Here is a 19,356-nt window from a genome sequence, read left to right on the forward strand (position 1 = left end):
CCAGGATCATGACCTGAGCCGAAGGCAGTCGCTTAACCAACTGAGCCACCCAGGCTTATGTCATGAAGCATAATAAATCTCATATGTGAAAGAATTAAGGTATAATCTTAATAGAAATCAAAAATGAAAAGTAGGTGATACGATATCCTTCAAATGAGTCACATGCATTATATTTTGTGATGGAAAAGCTGCATACATAAACTGGGTTTGAAGTTAGGTAACTTTTATCTTAAAGATGACATAATCATTCTAAAGTTAGAGAGTTACTACAAAATAAAGTAAAATCAATCTAATGGTTCAGATTAAACTTAGTTTTATTTGAGACTTGGTTCTAAAAGTATCTGTTAAACAAAATTATCTGTTAAGCAAGATAAACAAAAATTCTTCCCCTAAAAAAAAATAAAAGTAGCCTCGTAAATGGCAGTTTTTACCTGACACATTGAAGTCCACAGACTCAGTCTGGCATGTATGTCCCATGTTGTTCTAGTCTGTTACCCCAACTTTTAGTTAGAGATCTTTATTTAAAAGATAAGGATATGACCTGCAGTAACAAATGCTGAAACAAACCACTCATTGAACTTGTCCACAGTTTTCAAGTACATGTTGTTGGACAGCCACATGTTCTCATCTACGAGGTCAAGAGCGGCATGAGCTATGAACTGGTTCAGACGACGATGATCATCCTAGATGACAATGTGAGTAGCACCAGATTAACATTTCCGGACAGCATCAAGAACACCAACATTTCATTCTGGAAATTCTGTATGTAGTCTTCTTGGGGGTTGCGGGGGCATCTTCTGCTTTTACTTCATTTATTACTGTGATGGGACTTAGGAAAGATCTTAAGTGTTTTCACATCATATTCTTTTCAATTTGCTATCTAAAACTCAACAAATAGAAGCAACCAATTAAGTGAAATGTGTTCAAGAAACTATATAGATTATTTAATTTTGCAAGAAGGAATTTACCAACCATTTAAGCGTGTGAAGAAAGAACAGTAGGTAGAAAAAGATTCTGCTTTAAAGACACTCATATCTTTTTAGAGGAGGACATGAAAAAATACGTAAGTGGTTATGGCTAATGGACAGCACTTCAGGTAGGCTGGAGAGCGACACAGAAGTGACGTTGGCATGGGTCTCAGGGTCAGCAGGGGAAAAGGGCAGGGAAGGCCGTGGGGCACAGTGACACTTGGTGAGCAGTGGAGACAGCTGAGAAGGTGGCACTCTTCTGGCACTCACTCTGGCCTGGCGTAGGCCTCTTTCAGGTGAATGGAGTTTACGTGACAGGGGGACCTGGGAGTGGCAGGCCATACTCAGCCCCAGCTGTGAGTAGTCACCTGTCTCAGCAGCAGGAGACAGTCCTGTCAGAGCTGAGTGTCTGTTTCGTGGGCTTAACCGGAGGTGGGACTGTCCCACCATAACGTGCAGAGGGAATTCATAACCTGGAACAGTCTTCCTCCTGTAGAATTCTTTATTTCAAAATAAACTTTTCAAAGAACACTTCTGTTACAGGTTCAACTGAATTCTTGGTGTTGAGGTCCTAACCACCCCCGACCCTGCCCAGGACCTCCAAATGTGGCCTTCTTTGGAAAGAGGGTCGTTGCAGCTGTCGTTAGCACGCTAGAGGAGGATGGCCCCTAATCCAGTATCACTGGTGTATGTATAAAAGAGGGGAATTTAGAGACAGACACACACATGGCGAAAATGCCACATGAAGACTGGAGTTCTGCTGCCACAAGCCAGGGAACTACCAGAAGCTAGGAGAGAGACCTGGAACAGATTTTCCCCTAGCACCTTCACAGGGGGCCTGGCCCTGCTGACATGTTCTTGGACTTCTGGCCTCCAGGCCGGTGAGACAATGCGCTGCTTTTACTCTAAGCCACCTGGTTTGTGGTGCTCTGTTATGACAGCCCTGGGAAAGGCAACTTAATATGACCTCCTTGCTGCGGAGGCTATTCCTGTGACAGGGCTGGAGGAAGGCTGCCAGTGGCCTTGCACAGCTCAAGCATGTTTACTCCACTCACATCATCATGACGAAGCTAATTTAATCCCTAGAGAAATCGATGTGTTTTGTGTCTGGCTTACAGCAGTGTTTTCCATCACTTCACATGGATGATCAATCATGAGATTAGAAGAAAAATGTAGAAATGCTTTAAGGTGAGTGGTAGCAGCAGAAAGAACTAAGGTCAAGTCACGCCACAAAGTGTTTTTATGTGCACAGCTTTGCCTACCACAAGTCCACAGGAACTATGTAAGTAGCCCTGTACCACAAAGCAACCACTGCTACAGAGATGGCTCGGTACAAAGTTTTAATGAGCAGCGGGCTCATAGGAATGTGGGAAAATAATGTAGTAACCACCACCTGATAGATAATACCTTAACCACATTTCTATCTTATTTTCGTGGCAAGATTTAAATAGTTGAAAAGCATCACACACTGGACATTATGCGCTACAATTAATTTCAAAAATCAATTCTTAAGGGACATTAAAGCTTATTTTGGAGTTAGGAGAAACACAGCATAACTTTTTATTAGCAACATGAACCAGTACAGAAAGATGGAAGGGCCCCAGGTATTCTCATCTCAAGACTATATGTTTACTCTGAGTGGTATGTTCTTGAACCAAGCTTGTTTTTCTGGAACCATTACTGGCAACAAGGAAGTTGGGTGGTGTCACTGGGGAGAACAGCATGAGGGCAACGCCCAGCTGGTAGGTGGTGCAGAAGGTCACTGAAAACTGCTACAGTCTCAGGGGCAGTGGGACACGGAAGCAAGGGTCTCTTTTAACCCTCCCAGGTGTAAATGGCCCTACTATGTATGGCCTGATGAAAAATGTAATTCCCTTGGACAGAATGGGCTCTCATGGCATCTCCAGCCAGTAACAACTGTTCTTCCGGTCCCACAACAGGTAGACTATGTTTCTATGTGCTCAGGGAGCAGCTTTTCAGAATGGGTGACACAGTGAACTACGTATCAGAGAAGAGACCCAGAGCATCCTGCTAGTATGTGCCAAGTGTGAGCTGAATCAAAGGATGAGTCAACAACTCAGAGGATGTTCCCTGGCTGGCTTCTATCAACCTGTGGGACTGCAGAGCAAGCCTCGTTTAATTGCAGTGGATTCCAGTTACCTCATCTGTCCAGATCTCTTCCAGCTGTAAAATCATGCCACACCATTATCATTACAACAGCATAACAATTCTTACAGAATTTTTTAAGGTTCCATACGCACTTTGGATTCTGCTTTCCCAGCTGGCAAAAATTCCATTTCAAAAACTGGATTATCATGGTGGCCCACAATTACAAAGTAGAAGCTTCCAGACATTGTCTTCAATATATAGCTCCTAATTAAATGAAAATAACATATTTTTAGCACACCATACTGAAAATGAGAAATGGTTAACAAGAAGTCTAGAATTCATTTTTTTACTTAAACCTGACATTGCAGAAGGAGACCATTAAGCTTGTCATGTTTTCCAGTACACTGCCATAGACAAACGGCTTTGGGACTATACAGATTATGTCTGTGATATGTCCTGTGGAATCCAGTACTTTATTTTCATAGGGAAACTGGAAGACCTCTAATACAAAATCATTAAAACAACATTCTCATGACCTGAAAATTTGGAACATTCAGAGTAAGCTGGGCCAAACTTGGACTGGGCCAGTTAGCATTATTAGCACTAACACTGGGAAAAATTAATAAAGGTGCTGATTTTGTCTTCTTCCTACCGGAACAATGTATGCTATAAATCTCAGTCTCTGCAAACGCAAGAGCCTATGACATGCCTCCTCAAACAACATTCATAAGGAAGACATGGGGCTCCTGGCTGGCTCAGTCGGTGGCGTGTGTGACTCTTGATGTTGGGATTGTGAGTTCAAGCCCCATGTTGGATATAGAGATTACTTAAAACAGTAAAATCTTAAAAAATAAGGAAGACACAATTTTGTATTCTAGAAAAGATGGAAGAAATCATAATCCAAAAAGAAAGACATTTGAGGCGTTAAGAAGTCTTAGAACTGGTGTTCATAGGTTTGCTAAGGAAATGAAAGTGTTGGGGTGGGAGGGCTTGGGGCAGGGGATCAGGGGTTCTGTGGCTTTTAGCACAGATGGGTGGAAGGATTTATGTATGTATGTATGTACTTTTAGCACAGGGTCTTTGGAATCAGACAAAGCTAGGCTCAGGTCTAGCCCCGCCACTTACTAGTAACCTGATCACAGGCACCGTCCTTAAACTCCCAATGTCAGTTTCCTCCTCGGTGAAATCGAGGTAGCCATCACAGATCCCTTATGGGGACCTTGAGGATTATACAACCTAATGCATGGGAAGCACCAGGCACAGTACCTGGCTCAGAGGAGGTGCTCAGCACACGTTCTCTCGAACAACACGGAGGAGCATACGCACACGGAGATGTGCTGACTCTTAAGGCCTCCACATGGGGCAGCCTCCTGGTTCACTGAGACTATACCATCTCAGGGAAGGTGTAGTGAGGTGTGTCAGAGCCCAGGGCTCATCAAGCCTCACTGGGACTTCTGCTGAATCACACTGAACATCAGAAAATCCGAAATTGTTTCCTAATGAATACAACCTTCGTTGTTAAGGAAATCAAGGCACTGCTGGCATTTTGAACTCTGGAACTGGGAGGCCCATGACTGGAAAAAAGGCAAATAGGACGTTCTTCTGGCATGATGAGGTAAATAGAATTTAAAATGTTCTTCGGGGCAGGTGTTGGCACACTGCAGCCTGCAGGCCAGATCTGGCCTTGTCCATCCTTGTATTGTTGCTGAAGGCTGCCTTTGCCCGACACCAAAATGACAGAGTTGAGCAGCTGCGACAGAGACCATCTGATCCTTTACAGGAAAGTCTTAGGGGAAAGATGGGGGAAAAGGCCCAAATAGTAAAACTGGATAACAAGGCAGGCAGGAATGTTATGAAAGCTCTGCAAAACAAGGAGAATTAGCAACAATTCTCAAGATTGAAAGAAATTTTCAAGGGGCAGAGGGATGGGAACTTTAAATTTGAACAAAGTCGACAATGACGTCATTAATTGGAATAGGAGTTTGTAGCTGGAGTTTGCCAAGGGAAGGGTTTAACTTCTTCAGCACAAAACATTTAAGAAGCAGCAGAAAACAATACCCATCTAAGGAAGATAACCCTCGTTCCGGTGCCTGCATAGTGTCAGTACAGGGTGAGGATAAACAGAAAGGGAACCAAGGAAACACCACATAAAGGTTAGGTCATAGACGCTACAGCTGGACAGAACTTGAACTGCCAGTAATTTGATTTCACAGCAGCTGAAGGAGTAATTCTACTATTCGATTCTACAGGCAAAACTGGAAGGTGAAGTGGAAGAAATGGAAATCTTGGGAGAATACAACCACATGGTCTCAGGAAGGGAATGTCTACAATCATTTAATATTTGAGGTTTATTATGCCAAGGTGGTAGGCAAAGATGAGACACACTTTAGAATTCTGTGCTGTCTGGGGGCACCTGGGTGGCTCAGTCGGTTAAGCGTCTGCCTTCCGCTCGGGTCATGATCCCAGGGTGCTGGGATCGAGCCCTGCATCGGGCTCCCTGCTCAGCGGGAAGCCTGCTTCTCCCTCTCCCACGCCCCTGCTTGTGTTTCCTCTCTCGCTGTGTCTCTGTCAAATGAATAAATAAAATCTTTCAAAAAAGGGGGGGGGCATTAAGCATCTGCCTTCGGCTCAGGTCATGATCCCAGAGTCCTGGGATCGAGGCCCATATCGGGCTCCCTGCTTCGCGGGAAGCCTGCTTCTCCCTCCCCCACTGCCCCTGTTTGTGTTCCCGCTCTCACTGTGTCTCTCCCTGTCAAATAAATAAAATCTTTAAAAAAAAAAAATTCTGTGCTGTCTGATACACTCAACATTCTGTGAGGAGGGAAACGTTCTATATCTGCACTGTCCAATGTAGTAGCCACTGGTGGCTATTGTGCCCGCAGAACTGAATTTTTAACTTTATTTTCGTTAAATTTAAATAGTCAGATGTGCTTAGTGGCTACTGTATTGGAGAGTACTGTATTGGACAGTGGCTACTGTATTGGCTCTGTAACAATGATTTGAAACTTTTTAAGTCCTGCAACCTCTTCTACCTTCCCTGTATCCACAAAGCCAGTGTTACTTAGTACTCCGGTCTGTGATGCAAATGAAGCAACCGTGGTGTTTGTGTGACCTTGAGCGTGTGTGTGTCTGCTCAATTTCCCCATTACCTAAAATAGGGGTCCTTCAAGCATCTCCTAAGAAGACTAGGTCTCCAGGTGTGGAGGAGATGGCTACACGGAACTTGGCAATGGATTAAACTGGGGAGCTGAGAAAGAGGGAAGAATCAAGGATGCTTCCAAATGCCTGACTGAGGTGATCAAGCAGAATATCAAGATGAGTCTATTCACCAAGAAAGGAAATAAGGGGAAAAAGAGGGATGAAATGAACACGTCAATTTTGAACATGTGGTGGTAGCCAGAATTGCACGCCCCGCCCTGTCCACGTCCTGATCTTGAAAACCTGTGAATGTTAATTTCCTGGCTGAGGGGAATTAAAGCTGCAGATGGAACTGAGGTTTCTCACCAGCTGACCTTACGACAGGGAGAGGAGCCTGGACTAGCCAGGTGGGCCCAATATAATTACAAAGGTCTTTAAAAGTGGAAGAGAGAGGCGCTAAAGGTCAGAAGGAAGTGCGACAGAAGGGGGTGGGGGCGTCACGGAGATGCCGCACGGCCAGTGTTGGAAAGGGAAGAAAGGACCAGAAGCCGAGCGGCCTCTAGAAGCTGGAAAGTACAAAGAAACTGATTCTTCCTGACAACCTCCAGAAGGGAACACAGCCCTCCTGGTACCTGGATTCCGGCCCAGTGAGACCCGTGACAGTGTCTATGCCACAGACGTGTAAGGTAATACGTTTGTGTTGTTTAAGCCCCTCAACTTTGTTAGAGCAGCAGACAACACACACGTCAGAGCTGAAAAAGCTGCAGGAGTGAGAAAAAAGGAAACACTCAGAGTGCTCACAGAAGGTAGGTGCGTTCTGGAGGCAGACTGAGGACAAGGGGAGTGCACTTAGCACGGGACAAGTTTCAGAGCACTGTAGAAGGCCGGAAGGAGGGGAAGGGGGACGCTGCCTGCGGGTAATCGTTTTTCTTTCCCAGCATGCCTCCTAAGGCCCAGTACAGAATAAGTGCTCCACGCTTGGGGAATGGAACTGCGGGGGGGGGGGGGGGGGGCGGGGGGCAATAGCTGGGACAGGGTCGGGTGCAGCTGGAACACAGGAATGAGAGGCATGCTGGGATTAGCCTCAACACAGAAAAGAACCTTCTGAAGGTTCTAGTGCTGAGGCCCTCACGGTCTCTGAGGCCTGACTGATGAAGTCTGTGAGCAAACAATTAACAGCACCTTTGTGAGAAGGTGGAGTTTAGGTGCTTATGAAGAAACTCCACAAGAAGAGACTGGAATTGTTGACTGAAGGGAGGGGAGCCAGGACTCTCACCTGGGATGAAAACAGCTGCTGTCCCTGATGGCTAGGTGATTAGAGCTGCTTGAGAGAGAAGGCGAGCGACCACTAAAGAAATCAACGGGTGATAGAGGAGCTCTGGACTACCTTGAACTGAAAGAGGGCACTAACTAGTAATGAACACAAAAATGAGACCACATCTCTGTGAGGCTGGCATGAGAAGGGCAAAAGCACAAAATGAATGGAAATGTGTGAAATTAAGTTAAAAGCCTTCTTAGACTACAATCCAAGAAAAAGGGGAGAAAGGTCACCTGGTACATAAGAGGATGCAGACCTGCTGAACTTCAGTTTTCTCAGAGAGCATGATTTTTCTAATAGGAAGTGTGACAAAATTAGGTGGGCTGTGAACCTCAAGACAGGTATATTAAAAAAAAAGACATCTCAATAAATACAGGCCTTCAAGTCTTAGCAAATTTATATCTTCAATTAACAAATGTGATTGTATACTAATCAGTGACATGGGAAATCTCAGGAACAAAAGAGTCAAACCATCTGAGATAGGTAAGTGTTAATATTTTCAGAAACAAAGGCTTATCTTCTGTAACTGGGTACTTTTGGAATAGACTAAAACACTCGTTTTGTTGAGTGAGGGACCACGCCTACCTGACTTGAATGTCAATGCCCCAAGAACTTAAAGTTGTACAAGTCAGTTGACAGCATAGGGTCTTTAGGGAACCGCTGAGCGTGACCTTAACCTAGTCCAGCTCAACATTTTGAATGCTTAGGAGCGGGACAATTTATCACATTCAAGGATAACATGCTCAGGCAGCGAATAAACTGGAAGGCAACACTAAGGATTCAAAAACCCCCTACAGGTCAAGAGAATTGAAGTGAAATGACAGAATTTAAGAGAGTGCAAAAAAAAAAAAAAAAAAAAAAAAATCCCGTACTTAAAAACCAAATAAACAACTGTACAATAGGAGAGAAACCTAGGTTAAGAGCAGTTCATCTACAAGGACCCAAAAGTTTACATTTATTGCAACAAGCTCAATTAGGGGCAGTAGTCTGATACAGTAATCCAAAAAGCTAATGCCAATTTTAGGCTGCATTAAGACCATGTCCTTTTAACTAATTACATCTCCAGGGAACATACTTCTGGGAATCTCATTTTAAAAGGATCAATAACTCGGAACTGTGTGTGTGTAAGGAATGCTCTGGAAAGAAGAGCTACTGAAGGAACGGAGGATGTTTAAACTGGGGAAGACCTTTCTGGGGGTGGGGAGTGAGATACAGCAGGATCTTACCTTCAAATATAATGTATGCTGTCTAATGGAAAAGGGATTTGACTAGGGATGGCAAATGGGTTATCGCTGGTGAGCCAGTTCTAAACAGCGGTAGTGACTGCCAGGACCTGGTGCTGATAAAGGCTGAGACAAGAAAGATCTGTAGCAGGAAAGATGGCTGTGATCGAAGGGCAGTACCTACGTGGGTCCCAAATATTTAACTCTGGGCTAGACAGACTTATTCCAAGCCGCCCAGAGGACAAGCTTAGGGCTGCTCCTTTGAGGTTACATGGAGACTTATTCGAGACAATGTTACCAAGCACTTTGTTACAAACTATCAGGCTGCCTGTGAGAGGACTAATCCCCTCCCCTCACAGGACAGGGCCCACGAAGAATTACCCAGCTCCAAATGACAACAGCACGGCCCTTTAAAAAAACCCCGAGTTACCCGAATGGCCTATGAAAGGCAAAATGAAGCAAAGGTCCTGAGCTGGCCGACGTCTGCAGGATGAAACGCGATGGGCACTGGCCGAGTGGCCTGGGATGAGATCAGCCGAACAGGGACTGGCCAGGTCCGATCCGGCTGCCCCCGGGCCGGCTGGAGAGACTGGGCCAAAACCCGCGTCACGCGGGGCCCGGAACGTCCCCTGGAGTTCCCGCCCCCCTACTCACTCCATCTCCTACCTGCAGGGAGCGGCCGACAGTGGGAACAGCCAGTCACTTCCCCCCGCAGACCCGCGCTTGGCAGCCTCTGTCAGAACTCCCCGAGCAATCCTCGCGAGAATCCGCCGTTGAGATCACGCGAGAGCTGGGAGGAGCTTCCGGCCAGAGGACTGCGCAGCCAAGCGCGTGCGCCCTGGTACTCCCGAGCAGGGCGGTTAGGTTTGGCGGGCGGGGAAGGGCGGGGAAGGGCGGGGAAGGGCGGGATCGACGCTCAGCCCGGCGAATTCCCGGTCGTACCTCGTTTTCTCGTGTTGCCTCACTACCGGTCCCCGCCCTCCAGCCGCGTGGGAAAGTCGCGTGTGGACCACGACCCCGCCTACCCATCAGAACCGTTGAGAAAGGCAATGCGAGTCTGCTAGAGTTCCTAGTTGAGAAGCAGTGTTCAGCTCTCTTGTTCTTCCCGACTGGCCCCCAGGCAGAGACGGGGCTCTGAAGGCCGGGATTCCCCTTTGTCCTGAGCCTGTAGCTCGGGCTGGGTGTTAACTCGGGCCAAGGCAGGACCGGCTGGGCGAAGTCGGCGGCAGGGGAAGCTGACAGCCGATGGCTCAGGTAGATACACTGGCCCCTCCTCAGGGACCCGTGGAAACGTAACCTCTTGTTTGTTTTCGTTATAGTTTCTTTAACCCTGCCCAGCCTCTTCGGGTTTCCCTGGAGGCCACTGGTCTGTTTTCAGAAATTCATGGTCCATGTGCCCGCCGGGTAACCCGTAACCATTTTTTCTTCCAGTCCACTATGCCCCCCAAATCTGACGTGTTGAGTCAAGATGAACTGCGAAAAAAGCTATACCAGACGTTTAAGGATCGGGGTATACTGGACACGCTCAAGGTATCCGTTTTAGCCATATCTTTTACATAACTTTTACAAGTTAACCTGTAACGGGCAGTCCATATTTAAATACACCCAGGTCTTGGCTTTTAAAAAACAGTATGACGTAGATTGTGTTGGTAAGTTACATTTTTATGTTCCTGTGTAACTCTTTGTAATGGAATACGGAAGACTTAAATGGTTTGGAGTTTGGTCTTAAAAGAGCATATTCAAATAATAGGTTTATTGGACTGATACTAAGGTAGTGGTGGGTAGCTCTATAAAGTGAACACATTCTAATAAAGTTGGACTTGGTTTATAAATCTGGCTTGCAAGTCCTGAATTAGTAAGTGGTTTCGTAATAGTACGTGCTTTTGGAATGAAAGGAATTGACACCATATAGAAAACATTAGGTGTACTACTTACCATAGAATAATTTGGGGAATGCGAAATTTCTTCCTTAAAACGTATTGAAATGTATAAATATTTGGGCAGCAAATATTAGTACATATTATATGAAGGAGTAGGATTAGCTCACATGTTTTCATTACTGTATACATTTCAAAAGTCTATTTTATATTTAAAATGTTAAATTAAGGGGGCACCTGGGTGGCTCAGTCCCTTGAGCCTGCAATTACTGGTTTCAGCTCAGGTCATGATCAGGGTTGCGGACTCAGCCCTTGACCAGCTGGGGGTGGGGTCTACTTAAGATTCTGTCTTTCCTTCTCCCTCTGCCCCTCCCCCCCTTAAAAAACAAGGAAAAGCGAGCTTCTTAAAAAATTTTCCTCCCTCTCCCATTGTTTTGGTAACTTAAACCTTGAGATTAATCTGAAAAATCTAGAAAAACATGGAGAAACATCGCTAATACAGCCACTAATTGACATAAGTGTATTTTTTTTTTTTTAAACTAATCTCCATACCCAATGCAGGGCTTGAACCCACAACCTGGAGACCCGGAGTCCCACACTCCACTGACTGAGCCAGCCAGACACCCCTCCTTTTTAATCTGAGATTATGTGGTCAGCATTTTCCTGTGTCCTTTAAAGTTCCTTGAAATCCTCATTTTCAATGGCACTGGGCTTGTCTTTGAATGTATGGGTAATTTTATGTAGCAGTCCCCTGTTGAAGATTCAGATTATACCCAGGTCTACACGTTCCTTCAATTGCATCTCTCACTTTTTGCCTGGGATGGGTTAAGTGACATTACTGAACCAAAAGCCTGAGCTTTTATTCCTTAAAGATTTTATTAGAGAGAGCACGAGCAGGGGGAGGGGCAGAGGGGGTGGGAGAAGCACTCTCCCCGCTGAGCTTGGAGCCCTATTGGGCTCCATCCCAGGAACCTGAGATCCCGACCCAGGCTGAAGTCACATGCTTAACTGACTGAGCCACCCAAGGCCTAAGCTTCAAGGCTCTCAGTATATGGGTCTTGTTCTAGCAAGATTGTAATAGTGTGTATTCCACCAGCAATTTGATAATACTTATCTCTCCACTGATATTATCATGACATTTTTTAAAACATGGGAAAACCCTTTACTATTCCTTTGATTATTAATGGGGTTGTACATATTTTCTGGCCATTTGTATGTTTTCTGTGGATTGGCAGTTTATGTTCTTTGCCCATTTCCCCCTCCCACCCAGCAGTGTTTTATTAATGTATAAGATTTCTTTTAATAGAAACTTAATTTCTTTTCCAATTTTGCAGCCATACTTTATCTTGGTGTTCAGTTTTAATTTGGTTCTAAAAATACTGCTGTACATTTTTAATAGGGTCAAATCTCTTGGTGGTTTTTTGCTAATTATTCTCAGTTCTTTAAGAGAACAAGTATTCACTTTTTATGTTTTAAAAAGGCCTTATTTTTTTACAGTTAACTCTTTAACTCGCTTGGAATTAATTGTAGTGTATAATGCATTAATATGCTTTCTAATGTGGAATGGTCCTTGGATTCCTGGCCATGGCGTATTTTCTTTTACTGTCTTCTGAATTAGATTTGAGAGTGTTTCATTTGTAGTCACAAATGATACTGATGTATCCTTATCCTTCTTAAGCTGCCCTTGTTTGGGTGTGGTATCAGGATTTTGCTAGTTTTGTTCACTTTACAAATGTGTATCTTCTGGAGAAATATTGTTTCCTTTTGCGGCTGGCTCTTCAATTCTGTTATTCCAGCCTTACCAGTGGCAAGACAGATTTTTACTTACTAAGTTGGAGCTAATTTTTGTTTTCTCAGTTCGGTGACGATGGCCTGAGTGAGTTTTAATTTTTAAAATTCATTGACTTTTTTAATGGCCTAATTAACATTCTGTTTGGGTGTTTGAAAAGAATTTCTGGTGCAGTACAAAGTCCAGTATCTATTAAATGGAGTTTATCAAGTCTTTTTCCTTATTTTGAGTCTACTCTTAATGTCTGAGAGAGTTGTGCTTTGGATGCACAAGTCTCTTCTCTCCCAGTTCCCCTCCCCACCCACAATAATTGTACTTATTTCTGTTTTAGGAACATTAATTCTGAATGGATTTCCCTTATTTTTTTACATTGGCTGCTGCAGAGCCCCCAGCCAGTTGTGGCATTCCTTCCAGCAAGTGCTGGATGGCTTGCTTTTTGTGTTTGTCGAGCTGGGGATTCATCTGTAAGGTCCTTTGCTTTTTTTTCTACCTTTATTTTCCTTCCTGCTTCTGTCACTCCTCTAAATCTTATCCTGTTTCAGTATTTGTTTGCAAGACACCCTAAGGCATTTTATTAAGCTGGATTTAAATATATTCTTTAGTAGTTACAAATTTAATTAAATCACCTCTAAATTTTACTGGTGGAGAATGCTGTCATATCTCTTGTTTTATTTCAGTTACTGAACTGTACTAGATGAGGCAGGACATGCATATTCTGTTTGTAAATGTCTTTTTTTTTTTTTTAACTTGGGACTTTAGACGTATACTAAGGCCTGGTCTATACTGGTAATTATATACTGTTCTACTCTTGAGCTAAAGGATAGAAGAAAGAAGTATAACAAGAACTCCATTCGTTTCTCTTGCTTGTATTCTGTTAGTATGAATTCATTAGATATCATTTACTGCTGAACCCCATGAATCTAGGCAGTGCAGTCTTAAGCTCAGCCCAGTTGTATGTTTCCAGATGATATGCAAAATAGACTAGAACAAATACCCGGTAGTCTGAGTAATTTAGGGAATTTTGTTAAAACCCAGATGAATAATGCTAGTGTTGTAACCTTGAGAAAATGACCCACTTTGAACTGTAATTTCTCACTTATAAAATGTGAGAAAATTATTATACTTCAATGTCTTGAGATGTAAATACTGTATGCAAAAGTACATCTTAATATGTTTTTGGGTTTACCGATTTCTCTCTTGCATATGTGATTTCCCTTTTGGGAACCCAATTTTGTTTTGATCAGTATGTCCAATATTTTCATATCCTTCAATAGTCCACAGAGAGGTGAGCAGGGGGCAGAATTGTCTCCTGCACTCGATACCCTGGTGAAAAGCTGCTGAAGGGCTCCTGGGGAAGTGAAGTTAAAGTATACATGCATTCTGGCTATCCACAAGTTAACTTGGAAGTTGGTGAAAACGAGTTTCTTTTTCCAAAACTCAGTAGGCTACTTGTGTCACAGGGTTATCTAGGGAATGGTTCCTAACTTTTGGTCACGGATCCAGAACCATTCTGGAAATAAGGATGCTAATTCATGTGACAAATCTGTATATCTCCAGTGAAACAATCCTGCTGAAAATTTTTTTCTTTCTTGGTTATTTTTGTTTGTGTTTTTGAGCTAGACACAGCTCCGAAACCAGCTGATTCACGAATTGATGCACCCTGTGTTGAGTGGAGAACTGCAGCCCCGGTCCATTTCAGTGGAAGGGAGTGCCCTCTTAATAGGCGCTTCTAACTCTCTAGTGGCAGATCACTTACAAAGATGTGGCTACGAGTATTCACTCTCTGTTTTCTTTCCAGAAAGTGGTTTGGCCAAAGAAAAGGTAAAGTCTTTCCTTTTCTCTTTTTGAATTTTCTATTAATAGCTTTTTTCTGAGATAACAGTAAGTGCTGCATAATAGTGGAGTATTCCTTGGCTAGCGAGGTCCGTTTCTCATTCATCTTTGAATTCACATCATATGTTCTATCACGTAACGAAGGGGAAGTACTGAAGTTGATTGTTTATTGTTATCAATTCCTTGGACTCTCGATTAGTTTTTGGTAAAATTGTGATGTGTAGAATCACTGTTTTGGAGCTAGAATTATCCTCCCATTCTGTGTAGTCTGCTAAGACTCACAGTTGCCTTTTATGTTGAATGTCTATTGTAAGATTGTCACTGTATTAGGCACACTGCAGATGATGAGGAACCAGTCTCTGGAGAGGTGAAGTACTTTGCTCAAGGTCACATGATTTGTAAATATCAGTGCAGGGCGGTAAATCTAGATCTCTAAAATATGTTCTTACCATGTTAAAGTCTCTTCAGAGATTTCTATTCTTTAGGATTACACAAGAGAAGTGAGGGATACAATAGTTTTTAAAAGTCTATGACATTCTCAAATACTAAAACACCTGTTTTTACCAATTTTCTAATTTATGTTTAACAGTAATGTTGGAGAAATCTAGTCACACTTGATTATTTTAAAGACTGATACAGCAGACTTTGCCTATTTTTTTTAATAGACTTAATTTTTTAGAGCAGTTGAGGTTCAGATCAAAATTGAGCAGAAAGGAGGATATCCCATATGCTCCCTGCTCTCACACATGCACAGCCTCCCCTCCTAGCAACATTTTTTGTTACGTACGTGACTTTTTTTTTTTTTTTTTTTTTGAAAGAGGGAGGCGGGGAGGGGCAGAAAGAGGAAAAGAGAGAATCTTTAGCAGGCTCCGTGCCCATTGTGGAGCCCACAGTAGGACTCGATATCACGGCCCTGGGAGCCAAAATCAAGAGTCAGACACTTAACTGACTGAGCCACCCAGGTGCCCCTATTATATACATTTTTGCCATAGAATCTACATTGTCCCATCTTATCACCTGAAGTCCGTGGTTTATTTTTATTTATTTTTTAAAAGATTTATTTGAGAGCGAGAGAGAGCAGGAACAGGGAAAGGGGCAGGGGGAGAAGCAGACTCCCTGCTCAGCAGAGAGCCCGAAATGGGGCTCGATCCCAGGCCCCCAGGACCATGACCTGAGCTGAAGGCAGTTGCTTAACCACCTGAGCCACCCAGGTGCCCCTAAAGTCCATAGTTTAACTCTTGGTGTTGTCTCTCTATTTTTATTCTTTTTTTTTTTTTTTTAAAGATTTTATTTATTTATTTGACAGAGAGAGGCAGTGAGAGAGGGAACACAACAAGGGGAGTGGGAAAGGGAGAAGCAGGCTTCCCGCTGAGCAGGGAGCCCCATGCAGGGCTCGATCCCAGGACCCTGAGATCATGACCTGAGCCGAAGGCAGTTGTTTAACCAACTGAGCCACCCAGGCGCCCCTCTCTATTTTTATTCTTTATCTTGTCTATAATTGACTAAAAGTTTCATACTCGGATGTTTTAAGAAAATAAGAACAATGTTAGTATTTGAAAAATTCAAATATGCTGTATTTATTAACAACCAAATTTTATTTATCAACATTAGGAGTTCTTGTTTGGTCCGTCACTCTTTAAATTTTGCTGCTGTTGTTTGTTTGTTTAAAGTAAGCTCTAAGCCCAACGTGGGCTTGAACTCATGACCTCAAGATCAAGAGTCACGTGTTCTACCGACTGAGCCAGCCAGATACCCTGAAGTTTCCAATCATGTTTCATAATGTAACTTTTTGGATGAGTAACAGTCAATAACATAGTGGTTGAAGCAGTAGTTAATACAGTTCACATACTTAAAGGTTTCTACTCTAAAGTGCTGTACAGAATATTTTCTATAAAGGAAAACCACTTGAAAGCCTATCCACGTTCTCAGGGTAGGTCTAGTAAATGACAAATATTGTCGTAGAAATAAGAATAGCCGCCCACGGGGCGCCTGGGTGGCTCAGTTGGTTAGGCATCTGCCTTCGGCTCAGCTCATGATTCTGGAGTCCCGGGATTCCCCCTCACCCCACTCGGGCTCCCTGCTCAGTGGGAGTCTGCTTCTCCCTCTGCCCCTTTCCCTGCTTGCTCTCTCTAATAAATAGATAAAATCTTAAAAAAAAAAAAAAAGGCCACCGAAAATGTTTAAGACTATTTTAGGTATGATTTAGTTATTCGTTGTGGTAAAGGCAGTAAACCTTCAGTTCATTTATATTTTGAAGCAATAGTACTTTAAAAACTATTGCAGTTGAAAGACTCTGGAATTCAGACATGTCTTCACTGGTTCATCAGCTATTTGAGTGTTTGTAATCTATAAGGCATTAACCATTTAGACCTATTAGACCAATTATCTTCATTGTGAAATATTTGGAGGTTAATTATGTGATCAAGAAAAATACTTTATCCTTGTGACTTTAATATGTTTGTTATCAATAGTATAAGAAAGTGCTTCAATTTTATATTAGCATGGTTATAATAGTTTGTAATTTAATCTGAAGCGTGACTCTTAGTCTTCAGAAATGTCCTTTAGCTTTAAACATTGATGTAAAAAATATCTCATTTTTTTTTTTAACTTTTCTTTTCCTTAAGGTATTTACTATGCAAGATCTATTACAACTCATTAAAATCAACCCTGAATCCAGTCTCTACAAATCACTGGTAGGATTGTTTAGTTTTTATAACCTGCTTTGGTCTGTTAATTGTAACTGAACAGTTGAATAAAGATAAATATTTTCTTTTAACAGATTTCAGGATTTGATAAAGAAAACAAAGGTAGGAGCCTTCATCTTTGTAGAAAATAGCAACATTTTTGTCATGTACTTTTTCCTGTAAAACTATGAAAGTAATAATACTGAGGGGTATGAGTAGGGAATTTAATATGAATTTGAGTTTCCATGCTGTGACAGTACCTTACCTTTTTATCTAATTTTTTAAGAAGCTTTTACTTAAGTAATCTCTACACCCAACGTGGAGCTTGAAGTCGTGATCCTGAGATCTAGGAGTCACATGCTCCACTGACTGAGCCAGCCAGGCGCCCCAATACCTTACCTTTGAATAAACGGAATAATGCATCCATTTTGACAAATGTAGATCACTTCCCCAAATTTCAGTCTTTCTTAATTGCTCTTAGATACTCAAAAAGCTATAGACAGAAGTTGATAGAACCCTAGAAATGATGTGAAAGCTACATTTTGTTCCCACTGTTGAGACCATTTCCGCACACACAAACTAACAATTTTAAGGCTAGGTTTCTTTGTAGCCTAGCTCTCCCCCTCAAGTACAGTTTATAGATCATTAATATTTGCTTAAAAAATTGAAGTATCTGGTCAGTAATAAGTGCTGCATATGTATTTTTTTATTAAGTGTTTATATGAGCCTGATAAATTGCTTTCGTCTTGGCTTTGATAATAACCTTCATAGAGTCCATAACATGCCAGACCATGGGCTAGACTTGACGATGGACCTTGTAGCATGAACTTCAGCTGGTAACTTGCCTGTAATGCACATTCTTTGGGTCTGTTTTAAGTCATCCGTAACATTATGTAGTGGCCCTTTTGTGTTGGTGTGCTCCTGGATTTTGTTGTTGCCAGTATTGCTGCCATCCCCAGTAGGGCATTCATTTAGAACTTAGCATTCAGCAGACATTTGAGTACTTAGTTTCTGCCAACCATTAGTCTGTGACTTAATTGCCTAGTTTCTTGGGAGTAATATTAGCAGAGGATGAGTAAATCAGATCACAAGACATTCTGGAGTGCCTGTAAAGTGGGTCATCCATACTGAACTTCAGTATGGTAAGTGATCCTATATTCAGTATTCCAAGACGGTACTGTCTACTGTAAATTTCCCGTAACGATGGGGATGTCTGTGTCTGTGCTATCGGGTATGGTATCTACTAGCCGTGTGTGGCTATTAAACATTTGAAATGTGGCTAGTGTGACTGAACTGACTCTTAAATTTAAATAGCCATACGTGAATAGTGGTTATGACATTGGACAGGGCACAGATCTAAGGTATATAGTGGATATCTGTAGCCTAACTATTCTTTCAGAAGGAAACTTGGGGCCTAAAGGGACATTAAGAAATAATCCACTTATTAGAGGTATTTCACATTATCTTTAAAAATAGTTTTTCACCTTTACACACTGTTTAAATGCTTCTGGTTCAGAAAGACATGTGGTTAACAGCTCTTACCAGCTTCACCCAGCATCCTAGTGTAAGTTCTGAAATTCAGAAAAACTATGCATAGCAGGCATGTCAGGCATCCTCATGACAAAATTTGGGTAGAACTCTTGGCTGACACTAAAACAGCTATTGTTAAAATGAAATAATTTGAAAAAATTCGTGTCTTCCAATTGAGAACATCAGAAAACATGTAGGAAGATATTTTGTGCCCGTTTATGCCCTAACAGAGACCTATAGTTTTACCTTACTCTTTCTGTATTTGAGGGTTCTGGGTTGTTGAATGGCCATAGTACTTTTCTCCTAGATTACACTTACCCATCCTTTCCGCCCCTAACTTTTCAGAGATGATAATGCCGAGAAAAAAAAGCTGTGCAGAGCATTTGGATGAGGGCAGAAAGTTTGGACATTGGCTCTTTGTTTTCTGGAGCTTAAAACCCTTACCTGTGATGGGTAAAAGAATAGCTACATATACCAGTGGGATAGAACAGCAAGCCCAGAAATCAGTCTACACAAATACAGTTGGCCCTTGGACACCACGGGGGCTAGGGGCTCCGACCCTCCCCACCGGGGCCGCCGCACAGTCCCAGTCCACATAGAGTTGTTGACTGCCCCAAAACTAACAGCCAGCTGCTGACTGGAAGCCTTACTGATAACATAAACTGTCAACACATATTTTGTGTGTTAAGTGTATTATATACTGTACTCTCAAAGTAAGCTAGAGAAGAGTGTGTTGTCAAGAATCAAAACAAAGAGAAAATACGTTAACAGTACTGCCCTATATGGATTGAAAAAAATCCCCCATATAAAGGCCCTGTTGTTCAAGGGTCAACTGTGTAGTCAACTGATTTTTGATAAAGGGTGAAGGTAGTTCAAGGGAGGAAGGA

The 19,356-nt window shown here is 42.6% G+C and overlaps 1 protein-coding gene and 1 long non-coding RNA gene across 6 annotated transcripts in view; one reads left to right on the forward strand and one right to left on the reverse strand.

Annotated features, from left to right (window-relative positions):
- Positions 1-296: 296 nt before the first annotated feature.
- Positions 297-9,509, reverse strand: LOC148162053 (uncharacterized). Of its 2 annotated transcripts, XR_015767213.1 has the most exons (3): positions 9,423-9,509; positions 3,230-3,341; positions 297-683 (listed from the first exon to the last, which is right to left on the reverse strand). It is a non-coding gene; the product is annotated as an uncharacterized LOC148162053 (long non-coding RNA). The 2 variants fall into 2 exon arrangements; XR_015767212.1 differs by having other exon boundaries at positions 297-3,341.
- Positions 9,510-9,821: 312 nt separating this feature from the next.
- Positions 9,822-19,356, forward strand: part of LOC148162054 (centriole and centriolar satellite protein OFD1-like) — a 46,179-nt gene continuing 36,644 nt past the window's right edge. For 3 of the 4 annotated variants that reach the window (XM_088020311.1, XM_088020310.1, XM_088020312.1), the window contains exons 1-5: positions 9,822-10,010; positions 10,188-10,286; positions 14,043-14,243; positions 16,880-16,948; positions 17,035-17,062. In XM_088020311.1, the coding sequence (XP_087876437.1) occupies positions 10,002-10,010; positions 10,188-10,286; positions 14,043-14,243; positions 16,880-16,948; positions 17,035-17,062 (406 nt within the window). In that variant the 5' untranslated portion in view covers positions 9,822-10,001. The remainder of the gene's footprint in view (positions 10,011-10,187; positions 10,287-14,042; positions 14,244-16,879; positions 16,949-17,034; positions 17,063-19,356) is intronic. The other variant, XM_088020313.1, reaches the window with a different exon arrangement.

This window comes from Eumetopias jubatus, unplaced genomic scaffold (genome assembly GCF_037043125.1).
Source record: "Eumetopias jubatus isolate StellerSeaLion01/CBP00866 unplaced genomic scaffold, mEumJub1_p1.0 scaffold_23, whole genome shotgun sequence".
Taxonomy (NCBI): domain Eukaryota; kingdom Metazoa; phylum Chordata; class Mammalia; order Carnivora; family Otariidae; genus Eumetopias; species Eumetopias jubatus.